The sequence below is a fragment of the Phyllopteryx taeniolatus genome, chromosome 2, assembly GCF_024500385.1.
Source record: "Phyllopteryx taeniolatus isolate TA_2022b chromosome 2, UOR_Ptae_1.2, whole genome shotgun sequence".
Classification (NCBI taxonomy): domain Eukaryota; kingdom Metazoa; phylum Chordata; class Actinopteri; order Syngnathiformes; family Syngnathidae; genus Phyllopteryx; species Phyllopteryx taeniolatus.
The window spans coordinates 33,209,640-33,226,148 of record NC_084503.1 but is presented as its reverse complement, the minus strand read 5'-3'; the positions used below and the strand labels follow the sequence as shown (position 1 = coordinate 33,226,148).

The window sequence follows — 16,509 nt, the reverse complement described above, 5'->3', positions numbered from 1 at the left end:
TCCTTGGAGAGTGAGTGCGTTCATCAGTGCCTCCGGAGTTGCTGGGTCCATAATGGCCAAAGTATTCTGGGGCAAAGCGCCCTCCCGGCTCCAATAATGGAACTGCAGGGCAGTATATGACATGACCTGCTTTTTACTTTGTACTGGCTGTTGTCACAGACGCAGAAAGAAAATGCATCTTGCTCGACTTCAGACATAAATAGATGGAAGCGGCTGAAATTATTTATACATGTACTGGAAATTGTTATCACAAAATGTCACATTTATACCTCTCTGACTTTTTATACAGCTTTTGCCTTATGCAGCCTCTGTACCTAATAAAGTGTCCGTTGAGTGCAGCTGAATGTGTGCGTTGAGCTGAAAGTGGGCCCCCTTGTGGACTTCAATGTAAGTGCAACACTCTCCGGAGGAAAAGCGAGGGAAGGTCGTAATCAGTGCGTCTATCTTTTATTGTCTGTCACATATAATTGGTCCACAGGGGAGGGGTTACGAGTTAAGACGCACCCCCACTTTAACCTCCCACCTCGAGAAAAAAAACAACACTTTCTTAGCGCTTCTAATCGGTGGTGAACTCAGCACAGCTCTCCGTGGTGACCCATCGGAAGCAAGAGGAGAGCTGCCTGCTGTAGTGTTCTTTTTGGACAACCTGTTCCTCACCACTGTGGAGACTCTGTTGTCCTCCCTCTCGCCTCTCTCCCTCTCTTTCTCTGCCTCTCCTCCCTCTCTCTCTCTACCTCTCCCCTCGCTCCATCTCTCTCAGTGCGCAAAGACAGGCGCGCTCGTTCTCAGTCTGCGCACATCTCGCACTTGGCCAGCATCACTTGGAGCCCACAGACACGGCTCTGATTGAGCCTCCTCACCAGAGCGGAGGTCCGCGCCGCTCCACCCCAACACCCACACACAAGCCTTGGAAGAGTTACACCGTCATGCGCACAACAATTGGAGGACTGTGTGCGGAGAAGTGCATTTATTGATTTGGGGGGTTTGTTTGAATTTTGGCAGCCTGGATTGGAGCGGGTGTAAAAAGTGTCAAAGCCACCGAGGAGATTTGTATTTTTTTTTCAAGTCGTTCAACTGATTTTCGGGAGGATTTCTAACTTTTCTGCTGCTGCAAAGAAGCAGCAGCGGTGGAATTCTGTGAGCGCAGCCCGAACGAGTGCGCGTCGCCCCGGCGAGCACGCTGACCCACAGGACCGCACCTACGGAGACAAGGTAGACCGACACACGGCTCCCAACCCCAATAAACACGCTGACCAGTGGACACACTTGTTTATTGGGCCTTCCTCACGTATTCTTAACGATTTCTGCAGGATGAATCTGGACGCACTTTTGCATGCATTTCAAAGCATCGTTTTGGGTGGAAATTCGCCTCACACTTCAATGATCAGACACTAGGTTTGATAATAGAACGGCGTCATGTCGTGCAGCGCTATCTTTGAAACCTGCATGAACAACTTAATTCTGAAAAAAAGAAAAGAAAAAAAAAAACTTTCACCATGAGCAGTGCATTCCAACGCCTGTGTCATTTTCGTCGAGGAAAAAGTATTTCCACCCTCCAGTTCGGGAAGCTGGACATTTTCTAACAGTGAGAAACTGGGAAGTGACAAGGAAAATTCTGGTCGCAGCATTAGGTACACATGCAAACTTCCAGTTCAAGAGCTGGATGTACAATAACAGTGATGACAGTGTTTCCTAACTTTGTTGAGCCAAGGCACATATTTTAGAAAAAAATCTCCAAACAAAAATGTCACAAAAAGACACACAGGTTAATTACTTCGATCTAGTGCAAGAGCATTTAATTCTTCCGCCAGTCAATGTACGTCACTGGCATAGATTGTTGAGCAAAGATGCATTATTTGTAGTAAAACGATAGTTTTCAGACTAATTAAGTGAAATTGGATAATTTTCCTCGACACACCGGATGACCTTGAAGGGCACACTGGTTTGGTATCACTCCTTTAAAAAGAACACAATGCTCATTTTATATCCATTTAATTTAGCACCATGTTTATTATCGCGGTTGCAGTGGAGTAGAACTGCACTGCATCGTACTCAGAGGTGTTCCTTAATATGTTTATTTTTTTTTTTGAGCTTCAAGTGAGTACCCAAAATAATAGTGTTGTAATGATTACATGCCCATAGCATTTGTAGCCGTGTCTCTAATATTTTGATCAGCTTTTATAGGTTCCACAGTTTAAGAAGAGCTCAGCATCTCTGACAAACAAAACGGAACACAATTTGATGCCATTTTGGATTGTACCTAATGCTGTGTCCTTTGAGGATCATCTTTTTTAGACTCGTAACCATGTGATTATGATGTGAGGCAAATGTCTGTGTGTATGGGTCAAGTGTATGACATCCTCCATGATTACTACAGTCCAGTCAGATCACCTGCACTTCACAATGAGGAGAGGACAGTCACGCTAAAGTACTCCCAAATACAATGCATGTCCGTCTCTGATGCCTTGCTTGTAAGCTTCCCATAATCCACCATTTGTGATTGAATTACCCACCCTTTAAATTGAATGAAATGTTGTAGGCCGTGCATTCGGAGCTTGTTCGGGAATATTACTTTCACGGCTTAAAGGGTTAGAATGGAGAAAAAAAAAAAAAAACAATTGGCCCAAAAGGCTGACTGGACTAGTTCTTCCATTTTTTTTTCACAGCAATCACTCAAGTCTTTAAAAGTGACAGGATGTACTCTCTTTCCCTTTGCATAGGTTATGACCGAGCACAGCTGAACATGGAGCTTTTGTGGATTTTGTTGTTTTCTAGCATCTATCCCCTTGCCCGCTGCCAAGGCGTTTACGGTAAGAATGATTTACAAATTATTTGTACAGTATGTCAATGCGTTCTACATCCGTTTGGACTGAATAAGCTCCAATCATAAAAGCCCTTTGTCGTTTAGAACTTTAATTGAAGTTGTGGACGATGATTGCTTCTGGGAAATCAACAGTATATTAATACATTTAGGGTTCACTCAGAAACATGTATACTTTCTCGGAATAAATAAGAGGGCCCTCATCCATTCTAGGGAGCTGGTCGTGTTCAGCTTGGAAAAAAACATTTTCCTTGAGGAAATAAATGGAAATACTCTGCTCCAGCGTCAAACCATGGCCACCAAGATTTTTATTATAAGCGTCAACAAGTAGTCACACAATTCGGTGTAACTTAATGCTGCAGATGTTTTCGCAATTGTCACACAAGTATAAAAAGAAGTTAACTACTGTAAACCTAAAGAAAACAAAATACTTGTTCACTTTTATTATTCAATTGTATTTATAGAGCAATAATTCAGAAAAGAAGTTATATAAAGGCACTTCAAAAATGGAGAAGGTCGAGAAACACACTATTCATATATTAAGAGACCAACCGGACAATGCGTTAGGAAACACTAGATGACAGAGGTGAGGAAAAAGTCCCTGTAAGAGACTTGGAACATACTTGAGACTCAGTGTGGGAGTGGCTGACTGCCTTGAACGAGTGGGGGCAAGAGAGAGAGAGAGTGAATGAGAGAGAGAGAGAGAGCGAGAGAGAGAGAGAGCGAGAGAAGCTGTGTGTACTGTATTAATTCTATTCATTTTCCGCACCGCTTATCCTCACTAGGGTTGCTGACTTTGGGCGAGAGGCGGGGTACACCCTGAATTGGTCAACAGCCAATCGCAGGGCACAAATAAACAAACAACATTCGTACTCGCTTACACATCCATCCATCCATTTCCTTTGCCGATTATCCTCACTAGGGTCGTGAGCGTCGAGGAGCCTATCCCAGCTATCTTCGGGCGAGAGGCGGGATACACCCTGGACTAGTCGCCAGCCAATCGTAGGGCACATATAAACAAACAACCATTCACACTCACATTCACACCTATGGGCAATTTAGAGTCTTCAATCAACCTACCATGCATGTTTTGGGGATGTGGGAGGAAACCGGAGTGCCCGGAGAAAACCCACGCAGGCACGGGGAGAACATGCAAACTCCACACAGGCGAGGCCGGGATTTGAAACCCGGTCCTCAGAACTGTGAGGCAGATGTGCTAACCAGTCGTCCATCGTGCCGCCCTACTGTATTAATTGTATTAGCAAAAACAATGCTATGATACGTAGCTAGCAGTAATGGCATTAGGAGTTTAAGTCATATAACCCGGTGCAACTAATGTTGCATAGGTTTTTAGTTAACCGGTATCAATGGTAAAACTAACAAATCACTCTTTTATGTTAACAATAGGTCTCAAAACATGTGGTGACACTGCAGTCTTACTCTTTTCAATGTGTGTACAGACATGAAAACGTCCTTTACTACATTATCAATCTAAAGCTCCTGAATCCCCAAAATACAACTGCAAACTGTGAGGTACGCACGAGCCACTACATAACATGGATTCCATTTTCCCCTTGTGGAGGCAGCACTTCATCACCTAGCCACCAAATTCAATTTGTCAAGGAGTGTGGAGCAGTGGACAAAATCACCAGACACACAAACAGTACCTCCCATCCTCACTGTGTCAACAATTGCATCAAGCAATGAAATACATGCAGTTTATCAGAAGCAAACGCTGTTAGCTAATGCTCATCTGTGCATCCAACAAAACTCAGTGCAACACTGGCTACATTTTGGCTTTTTATGTAAAAGAATTTAATAATTTAAAAATACCTTAACCAATGTTGATATTTTGACGTAAAAATAATAAAACACAAAACCAATGTATCAATGGTTCTCAGACTTTTGACACCAAGTATCTTTTGACACCATCATGACCAACATTGAAATACAGTAGTGTAGTAGGCCAAAGTGTTCAAGGCAGGGGTTTTAGTCCTAAAAAGTACGGTACATTGAATATTACTGTAAGCAACTGTAACATTATGCAGTTTGAACAGTAACACTGCGCTTGACTGTAGGATGATAAAAAGCTATATATAAATGATGTAAGTTGAATACAAATTGTACCTAAATAAACGCTTGAAGACAAAAGCTCTAAAAGATTAAATGCAAATGTATTTTATTTCAATGTTAAATACAGGTTAAAGGGATTTAACAAATGTACTGTACTGGATTTAAAAAAAGTTTAAGCCTAACATTATGCAGCGTTTGAACATTTAATTCAGTGTCTTCGTGTATCACTCGAGGGAGCACCCGTACCACTAGTGGTACCTCATACCACACTTTGAGAATCACTGCCGTAGATCATATAAAGACGATATTGGATACAGATGAGCCTCACATAATTTTGTTGTGTTCTTATCTTAATTTTGTGTTCTTATCTTCACTTTGATAACAAGTGACCACGCGTATGGTGATGCTGGAGTCCTACTGCTTGCGAATCTCGTACCTTACGTAACTTGGAGCGTATATTCTTCTCACATTGTTTTTTTTAAGTTCAACTTTTAGAGGTTCCATTCTAAAATGGTATTTTTAGGGCTGTATAATGGCTTGTCAGTGGGGTTGTACTCTCACAGGTCCTGCTTTGATACTTGACTTTTGCAGCTCAGGAACCTACCTTTGCACATACAGATTTCAATAATTATTCATAGACTCACTCATATGGTGTGTGTTTGATTATATGTCGAGGGACAGAACTGGTGTACGACACAGGCTCCGTTTCTTCAGTGACAGGCGCCGGTCCGGCCATGTGTTCCGCCTCAAAGCAAACACGCACAAGCAGATCTGTCGCCTTGGATACGCCGACCGGGAGGTTCGAGGCGTTGTGGCAGCCGTCGAAAACAAGGTCTGTTTAGTTGCGGTGGCGGAGGCCGGCGTTGTCATGAGCCATCGCGGGGAAAGGCTGACAATCTGTCCTTTGCTGAAGCGTTTGGACCCGTGAAGAAGAAGAAAAGAAATCCCTCTGCTTACTTCACCACACTTGGAACTCCTCCTGGTATCACCATCCGTGTAGGTATCCTGATATCAGTGTGTGTAGTACTGAAAAATGTACCCTCTATATCCTTCAATATCCTTCAATATCATTCTGCATCTGAACAACTCAGAAAGACAAGAAACATGCTGCTGGTTGACATAATGAAAAATTGGTAGGATATTTGAAGTGATATACGGGCAATTTGGATTGCTTGAAAACTATGACAGATAGCGCGCTAACGACAACAATGTACAGACAGCTACCATGACTTTGTTGTGCCGGATATCACTGAAGATGAATGTGATTCTTGTTCTGGCAAAATTAGCAGAGTTAGGCCGGATACAAATGAAAGGAGCCACTACATGAAGCTCCTCAACTCATTTCAACATAGTTCCTTGGCAATAAGATGCCACAGCATAGTGCAATGTTCCCCTTTTAATTTCTTGAATTCAATTCAATTATTTATTTTAAATTTAGGGTACATACACTTGAAATTCGGAAAATAAATACAATCTAGCTAAACAGTGCAAAATACCTCCTCACGAACTGTACAACACCTAGGACAGTGTCTTATACAGTAAATGAAGATGTAAAATAACATGACGTAAGGACAATATTCACTTGACTAAGTGGATTCCAGTCCACCTCGAAAAACATAAATGCTGATACATCAAATTTCACCAAGGGATAAAACATCATAAAATACAAATATCTCGCTGGTGTTACAATAGAAGCAAGCGAAAAAGTTTCTTTCAACAATATTGTATTCAGCTGTATTTTCTGTATTGTGTCTTCTCACATGTAGCTTTCTTTAAAACATGAATGTAGATGAGAAGAATATAGTTGTGCATAAAAATAAATGGTGGAATCTTCATGGACTCAAACCGGCTTCTGAATTGCCTGAACAGAGAATTCACATTAGCATAAAGTGTACGCATCTGTCTCCTCATGTCGTGATCATCGAATCGGTCATTAAACACAACAGTTAATATGGTCAACGTGTTAAAAAAAAACAAAAAAACAATCCTTACGCTTTTTGGGGCCCCCTTAATGGCCAGGGGGCCCCAAGCAGCTGCTGAGTTTGCTGATGCCTCGGGCCGGCTCCGCCTTGAAATCCATGCTACACCACTGCTCCTTCCTAGCTCATAGTTGAGCTGTTTTTCATTGTGGCTCACAAAAAGTCTGTTGTAGTCCCCTGGGTTGTGTCACACATACACAGAGTGGGTCAAAGCCAGCGTCAGTTACTTCTCGCCCATTGTGTTTCGGAGGGCCGTGCGTGTATATGTGTGTGTGCGTGTATAAAAAGGGATGAATCACCAGCAAGCATCGTGGGAACGACACTGGGCTGCATCTAAAGGCCTCCGTAGGTCCTCTGGTTGCTGCACATTTGGGACTATCGTATAGTAGAAAGACATCTTTTCACCATGAGCACAATCACAAGTCACCAGGAGGAGAGGAGACTCTGGGAGAAAGAGAACCAAACATGTTGGCAGGAGTCTTTTTCCTCACGTGGTAATTGTTTCGCACTCGCTGCGGCGGACAGATGCGACCGCGGCGTCCATCGGGAGGCCAAGTGCGCAAGCGTGCCTGATGGATTTCAGAGTATGAGCTTCATTTACTGTTGTCCTCTTTTGTGGCGCCTTTGGGTGCCTCTGTCTGCCTGTGAATATGTGTGCAAGTGTTCATCGTGTGTGTGCAGAGGTGGGAAGAGTAGCCAAATATTGTACTCAAGTAAAAGTACTTTTACTTTAGAATAATAGGACTCAAGTAAAAGTAAAAAGTAGGCATCAGAATATTTACTTGAGTAAGAGCAAGAAAGTTTCCATCCATCCATTTTCAACACCGCTTATCCTGGTTAGGGTCACGGGACGCTGGAGTCTATCCCAGCTGACTTCGGGCGAAAGGCGGACTACACCCTGAACTGGTCGCCAGTCAGTCGCAGGGCACATATAGACACAGACAACCATTCGCACTCACATTCACACCGTCACTGAGTGGGAACTGAACCCACGCTGCCTGCACCAAAGTCAGGCGAGTGTACCACTACACCATCAGTGACTGAGAGCAAGAAAGTATTCAATGAAAAAAATACTCAAATAAAGAGTAACTTGTGAGTAACTTCAGATTATTATTATTTTTTTTTCAAATCAGACCATGAACATCAAATAAAATAAAATAATAATAATAATGGGCGGCACGGTGGCCGACTGGTTAGAGCGTCAGCCTCACAGTTCTGAGGTGCGGGGTTCAATCCCCGTCCCCGCCTGTGTGGAGTTTGCATGTTCTCCCCGTGCCTGCGTGGGTTTTCTCCGGGCACTCTGGTTTCCTCCCACATCCCAAAAACATGCATTAATTGGAGACTCTAAATTGCCCGTAGGTGTGACTGTGAGTGCGAATGGTTGTTTGTTTGTTTGTGCCCTGCGATTGGCTGGCAACCAGTTCAGGGTGTACCCCGCCTCCTGCCCGATGACAGCTGGGATAGGCTCCAGCATGCCCGCGACCCTACTGAGAAGAAGCGGCTCAGAAAATGGATGGAATAATAATAATGTATGGGATTCGACACACACCTGCCACCATTTGAATTTTTAATTGCCCCAAAACCAACAGCACATGCATTGGGCCCTACAGAACCATTATTTGCTTTATTCACGTAAATGACTTTATGAAGAAGCTGTTTTCTGACCAGACTTGGTGATTGTGTGTGCGTGTGCGACACCATAGGATAGGGCTAATGATGCCAAAACAACAATAGAAACATCTGCTACTGACCGAAAGGTGTTTTCTCAAGTGAGAAGTGGGCTGAACTGTCCAAGTTTGGGCAGTCACAAATGAAGAGCTGCATGACAAAGCTGTTGTTTTTTGGAGTCTGTAAAGCGCGGCAGTCCCCCCCCCCCCAAAAAAAAAATATTTTTTGTCATTTTGATTGTCTCGCGAAGGCTACGTGCGTGGTCATGTGACTGCCTTGTGTCGACTGATTGGTGAATTGGAGTCAAATGACATTAAAGATCACGTAGATCGAACATGGAGTCTAGAAATAGACACACATGCGCAAGAATAGATAAATAAAAGTAGCAAACGACATGTCGATCATTGTAATGGAGTAAAAGTATCGATCCTTCTTCACATAAATACTCAGGTAAAAGTAAAAAGTACGGTGCATTTGAAGTACTCTGACAAGTACAGTATCAAAAGTATCAAAAATGTTACTTGAGTTAATGTAACGGAGTAAATGTAGCGCTTTACTACCCACCTCTGCATGCGTGTGTGCGTATGTGTGTGTGTGTGTGTGTGTGTTTGTGTTTGTGTGTTTGTGCAGCATTCATGGCAGCAGTTTTCTGGCTCAGTGGGGACTGTAGTGTGATTTCTCTTTCACAGCATTGTTTTGATTTGTGGATTTGTGACTACTACAATAACATCAGTAAGTCACATTGTCAAAAATGTGTGTGATGATATAACATATATAACATATTTACAGTCAGTAAGACACAACAGGACTATGTAACACATTGATCGCCATGTGTCTACCATGATAAGTTAGGATTCTCGCAGTGGTGAGGGTCAGGATCAGCAAGACCTTCTCTGCTCTTTAAGACGATCAGAAGCACTGACTTTTGTGTTTCTTATTCTTCATTTTTGTTAGATCACATTTGATGACATGAGATTTCTATCTTGGCGTACTAGATTTGAGATCGTTGGTGGAACAGAAATCTTTGTGTGTGGTGTTCTGTGTTGAGATTATCGGAGCACACCACACAGAGTATGACCAAAACTGTTAATGTCTGATTTTTGTATCTTCATGTGTGGGTTCTGTAACAGATAAAACAATTTTTTACATGAGAAAAATCCTTATATGTGTACCAGGCCTAACAGGTCAGCGAGAGGCTGCGGGGGTGTGTCCATTATGCGTGTGCCCACAAGTGCACGGCAAATGATTGACACCTTGTCAGTCACGCCTTCTGTCTCTGATTGGTGTTTTTTCCTCTGGCACAGTAGTTTATTAAAAATCCTGTGAGGGGGTTTACAGATAATTTTACTAATGTTCTACTGTCAGGTGAGACTGGCAGTTTGAACAAATATGACATATCGTGATTTCTTTGAAAATTGCAAACTACTCCTTTAGGTAAATATTTTTTATCCTTGTATCTTTTGACAAAGGAATGTTAGAAATCATTTGTTAAGACACATGGAAACCTTTTATAAATAGCGAAAAAATGCACATGCTTCCATTAACTCTCCACGCATTTCCGTCCACATTTCCATCCACACTTCCCTGCCTCCATATTGCATTTATGCGTTTTTCCTGTCCATTTAATGTGGATAGAACATAATCCCAGGCATTACATGCATGAAGTGACACTCACAAGTGCTAACTCTCAATTTACTGAAGGCTTAGGCGAGGTTTTCCAAACTTCAAGACTTTCACACAGGAAGTGACTCCTCAAGTCCTTTAACACAACGCACACACACAAGCAGGCACACACGCACGCACGCACGAGTGTTGCGGGGTTAGAGTGTGGGAAGCAACGCTCTTCACAGGAACACCAAAGAATTGATTAATTTGCAAACTGCAGGCGTCAATGGGATACCAACCACATTGTTTAATTATGTGATTGTTACAGGATATTTAATGAACTTGTTGTTTTGGACCCTGAAATGCTTGTAAAAGTAATCACTTCACTTGTTCCATGTTAGAGCCTTGTTCCAAAATGGATAAAATTATCGTTTTTTTCCCCCTTACAATTAAAGAAATGCTTCCTAATAAATACCATTTAAAATTCTTTTTTACACTTTTACCAAATGCATTAAAAAACATTTACCCACTCATTTTCTCCAGCACGTGTCTAATCCCAGTTTACAGTTAATTTAATCAGTACTTTTTTACCGAGTCTTTTCTACACAGGTATCTGTACTTCTACTTACTGGTAAGTACATAGTGTGACTACTTTTGCCACTTTTGCAAATATTACATGCCTTGGTCGATCATATTCATTCAATACATTGATCCCAGATTTACTCCAGCCAAGTTGTAGAAACATCAACAAATTATTTTTACTAGTACTTTAATAATATGGGGTATTATGTGTATTTAAAGGGAAAACATGAATCTAATCAATTTTGGAATAGGCCTGTAACATAACTCAATGTGTGAAAAGAGACAAAGTGAGCCCACAGTAAATAAGTCACTTGTTTGGATGTACTCCACATCAACTCACTTTTTTTTTTAGAAGCATGTGTTTGGATGTGTTGAACATCATTATATTTAAGGAGCATCTTACTGTAATGTTTACTGTACTCTATTCTGCAATTGACCTAGGGTGAAGAAAAAAAAAGGTCTTTCCAGTTTTCCTTCCCTGGCCACCGGCTCCCCTGCAATGTTAACTCTTCACATACTTTTTTTGGTTGCCTCCTCTTTTCATGTCCATCGCCACTCAGTTTGTTTGGGATGCTGAATATTGCCCTTTTCTAATAAGCATCTATAATTTATCTGCGGCTCTGAGGCAGAGGAGAGGAAGGAAGGGAAGACGGCGATAGGAAGAGACTGGAGCGTTAAGCTTGAGATGATGCTAATCTTTACCTCCCACAACATTGCACTTTCGAACACGCACACTTGTGCCCACGCACACACTCGTGTACGGCCAAGTCATTCTTCTTCAAATTGCATCCTCTACCTGAATGTCATCTGTATTGTTAGAGCTTGTCAAATGACATTTCCCTCTGTGGATAAAGTAAATTAAAGTCCTTGGAAATTCAAAAGTGCAGCCTGTTCTGCTTTCTCAAATGTCCATATGAAATCGGGAGACAAAAGAGGATATATTGAAACGTGCAGGGGGGGGAATTGTAGACATTTGTCTTTGCAAAATTGCACAACATTGCCTTATCACTGACATTTGTTAGGGTTATAATTTACTGTTCCTTGCAGAATATGTTGACAATGAAGGCCTTATTTATTTTTACAATTGGCACGTACCTCTTAAAACTGCCAGTCAAAGGTCTTAAAAATGATGCAGACACAAGAAACAACATAGCTATAGAATGTAGAGCGCTTTGTAGCATTTTTGTAATAAGCATGCATCGTTTCATACTTGTTATATGTACAACCCCAATTCCAATGAAGTTGGGACGTTGTGTTAAACATAAATAAAAACACACCACAACTATTTGCAAATCATGTTCAACCTACATTTAATTGAATGCACTACAAATACAAGATATTTAATGTTCAAAATGATACACTTTATTGTTTTTAGTAAATAATCATTAACTTGGAATTTTATGACTGCAACACGTTCCAAAAAAGCTGGGACAGGTGGCAAAAAAGACTGAGAAAGTTGAGGAATGCTCATCAAACACCTGTTTGGAACATCCCACAGGTGAACAGGCTAATTGGGAACAGGTGGGTGCCATGATTGGGTATAAAAGGAGCTTCCCTGAATTGCTCAGTCATTCACAAGCAAAGATGGAGCGAGGTTCACCTCTTTGTGAACAAGTGCGTGAGAAAATAGTCAAACAGTTTAAGGAAAATGTTCCTCAACGTACAATTGCAAGGAATTTAGGAATTTCATCATCTACGGTTCAAAATATCATCAAAAGGTTCAGAGAATCTGGTGAAATCACTGCATGTAAGCGGCAAGGCCGAAAACCAACAGTGAATGTCCGTGACCTTCGATCCCTCAGGCGGCACTGCATCAAAAACCGACATCAATGTGTAAAGGATATCGCCACAAGGACTTCAGACAACCAATGTCAGTAAATACAGTTCGGCGCTACATCCAGAAGTGCAACTTGAAACTCTACAATGCAACGCAAAAGCCATTTATCAACAACACCCAGAAACACTGCTGGTTTCTCCGGGCCCGAGCTCATCTAAGATGGACTGATGCAAAGTGGAAAAGTGTTCTGTGGTCCGACGAGTCCACGTTTCAAATTGTTTTGGGAAATTGTGGACGTCGTGTCTTCCGGGCCAAAGAGGAAAAGAACCATCCAGACTGTAATGGACGCAAAATTCAAAAGACAGCATCTGTGATAGTATGGGGCTGTGTTAGTGCCAATGTCATGGGTAACTTACACATCTGTGACGGCACCATTAATGCTGAAAGGTACATACAGGTTTTGGAGAAACATATGCTGCCATCCAAGCAACGTCTTTTTCATGGACGGCCCTGCTTATTTCAGGAAGACAATGCCAAACCACATTCTGCACATGTTACAACACCATGGCTTCGTAGTAAAAGAGTGCGGGTACTAGACTAGCCTTCCTGCGGTCCAGACCTCTCTCCCATTAAAATGTGTGGCGCATTATGAAGCGTAAAATATGACAACGGAGACCCCGGACTGTTGAACAGCTGAAGTTGTACATCAAGCAAGAATGGAAAATAATTCCACCTACAAAGCTTCAACATTTAGTGTCCTCTGTTCCCAAACATTAATTGAATGTTGTTCAAAGGAAAGGTGATGTAAGACAGTGGTAAGCATGACCCTGTCCCAGCTTTTTTGGAACGTGTTGCAGCCATAAAATTCTAAGGTAATGATTATTTGCTAAAAACAATAAAGTTTATCAGTTTGAACATTAAATATCTTGTCTTTGTAATGTATTCAATTAAATATAGGTTGAACATGATTTGCAAATCATTGTATTCTGATTTTATGTATGTTCAACACAACGTCCCAACTTCATTGGAATTTGGGTTGTACTAAATGTCTTGAAACAATGTGATACTATGACAGCCATTCAGTTTTCCAGTGATCATATGAAGTGAACGAGAGTTCTTAATTTTCACCAAAGCGGCCTTAAACCTGCAGATACCCTCTGTTAAGCATCCTCATTTGAAAAATGTGAGTGTTCAGTGGTTGACTTCTTTTTTTTACACTTGTAAGATTGAAATGTGGCTGCACGGTGGAATAGTGTTTCAGGCGCAGAGATGAGAGGTCCTGGGTTTGTTTTTATCAGATTAAAATCAACTGTCATTTGCATCTTAGACAAATCTGTCACCAGACAGACATACAGACAGAAAGACAGACAGATAGATACATAGAACTTCATCCATTCATAGATTTATTCAAGAGGAAAAAAAAACATCCATCCATCCATCCATCCATTTTCAACACCGCTTATCCTGGTTAGGGTCGCGGGACGCTGAAGTGGTCGCCAGTCAGCCGCAGGGCACAGACAACCATTCGCACTCACATTCACACCGTCACTGATTGGGAACTGAACCGACGCTGCCCGTACCAAAGTCAGGCGAGTGTAGGAGAAAAAAAACAAAAACAAAACCAATCAACAGTAACAACGGCGATGAACTCATTTTTACACTAGCATGACAGCCAAGGCTGTTAAGCCATTGCCTGTACAGATAATATAAATTTTGTGTTGCTGACACCGTGACCCGGGGACACATTATTTGTATTTCTTTTATTTCCTATGTGGGGAAAAACATACTGTATTAAATGATTTAACTACATTTTCTGACTACTTCCCCAAGGTTAGACATTCTCTGTTGTAATGGCTACTCAGTGTTAAAACACAAGGGATGAAACAAGATGATAAATAGATGGGAGGAATAATTCTAGTTAGCCACAGCAATCTTGTGTTGTTTTATTTATTTTATTTTGGTCTAAATGACTTCATTCATCAGTTGGGCGTGGGAGCGCATTAAACACCACCTCAATTGATCTATGTCCCTCTCTCATTGTAGTCCCTCCTCACGCATCAGTCAGTCCCTATCCTGTTTAAAATGTTGTCGTTCCGCACGGTGCTTAAATAAAGCTGTTTACTCTAAAGGTGTTTTTGTTGGTAAAAGCTATGCGATGGCTTGCTGCCTTGTTAGGATGCTTAGTCAGCACATTCTTCGCGGCTGTCATCCTTCTTTCCCTCCCTGCTCTTCCCTTTTGTTCAGTTCCCCACCTTGCTGTACGGCTGAGCACGTATAAAAGCCTGACAACGTTTCTATTAACCTGCGGGTCAGCCACAGAGCCAGAGGACTATGGCCGAAGTGATATGTTGACCATGGTTTACACTAGCCTTGCTACCCGGGGTTAAAGGATAAAAGCGTTTAGATGACGTGTTGGGTGGTGTGATTTATCACTTCGTCCATCAGTGGCAGCCTGAGGTGGGCACCAGAAGGTAGCCGTTAAAGGTAGGCTGTGGGCCGCGAGAGTTTATCTTCTTAGGAAGCAAATATAGCAGGGGCTGCCTTCCATTCAAGTGACTATAGGCACAATACAAACAGGTATTCCACTTTATTTTTCGTCTATTTGCTGTATATTCAATTTCTACATGAGCCAAAGCATCTATGCACTAATAAAAACATAATTTTGACCTACATGGTGTATTATATTTGTTTGCAATGTTTACAGACATTTTCTCTCTGAGAGAAATTACACAAAATTGCATTGTCAACGACATTGGTTGCAATAAAAAAAAAAATCACAGATTGAACATGTTGATGAATACTGGGGTGTCTGGGTGTTCTGAAATTTGATTTTACGAAGCTTTAATTACAGTACACTTAAAAATGGCTCTTCATCCAAAAACTATCTGTATTTTTTCTGTACAATTTGCAAGTAATGCGAACTGTTTCTAGTTACAATGGAACCTGTTCTGGGATGCTCGCTGATGTTTGATTTTTTTTCCTGGTTTTGATATCATTTTCCCCTAGGGTAAAACTGTCGTCATCATAAAAGTACAGGCACATTTTCAAGTAGCGTTATTAGTCACACAAGTGTTAAAATATGTTAACCAGCGTTGACTGTAAAATGTAAAAACAATAAAACAATTGTGTAATAAACAGATGAGTCTTGTATAAGTGTGAATAGAAGTTAGACGAGTTTGAAAGCTAAAAAAACAATACAAATAAAAATAAAAAAATTACAAAACCAGCACTGCTACATATGTTTAAGAAAAAGCACAATTAAAAAAAATAAAATAAATAAAATAAAATAAAAAAACACTGACAGAATTTTTTTTCGCTGGCCTCACGAATTACGCCGAATAAGTTTTATGCAATTTCCATGACAATTTGGTCAAATAATGAATTGTTGGTCCTTGGCGTAAATAACTTTGGCAGCCAACTAGGAGATTAGCATGAATTTTACCATCGCAACAGTTTTATCAGAACTAGATGACAGAAAAAGAAGAGCAAAGACAACACTACTTTTTGGGAGGCTTTCACTGTTCTCCCAACTAAATTCATCATGAGATACCATGTGCATCTCTAAGTATTGCTGGGAACTTCTTTTTAACAAGGTTAGCTGTGTATGAGTTACATTAATACTGTACTGTGTCTTAAATTTTGAAGAAGAGGCACTGGTTAACAATGTTGATGACGTCCACCAAATATTTTTGACTTTAGAACTCTCTTTTAAGTGAAGCAAAGTTACACTGTACTTTACTGTACACTGTACAGTATGTACTGTATGAATGCATACTGTAGGATATACGTATTGTAATGCATATTCTGAGAAGGCTGGAGGAAGTCAAAAGTTGAAATTTAATAAGGCAGCTCTCTTTTTTGCATCGTAGCACTAACAGAATTATTAACTCTTTAGTTCACATATGGTATCTGCTCATTGTCATTTCTTCTTGCCATCTTGGTTGAGGCCAACACAACACTTTTGCGCAGTGATGATAATGCTGCTACTGCTGCTGCTGCTGATG

At 41.2% G+C, this 16,509-nt stretch overlaps 1 protein-coding gene across 3 annotated transcripts in view; it reads left to right on the top strand.

Annotated features, from left to right (window-relative positions):
• Positions 1-552: 552 nt before the first annotated feature.
• Positions 553-16,509, top strand: part of LOC133474272 (MAM domain-containing glycosylphosphatidylinositol anchor protein 1) — a 271,446-nt gene continuing 255,489 nt past the window's right edge. For all 3 annotated transcript variants that reach the window (XM_061765798.1, XM_061765795.1, XM_061765794.1), the window contains exons 1-2: positions 553-1,212; positions 2,721-2,810. In XM_061765798.1, coding sequence (XP_061621782.1) covers positions 2,744-2,810 — 67 coding nt within the window. In that variant the 5' untranslated portion in view covers positions 553-1,212; positions 2,721-2,743. The remainder of the gene's footprint in view (positions 1,213-2,720; positions 2,811-16,509) is intronic.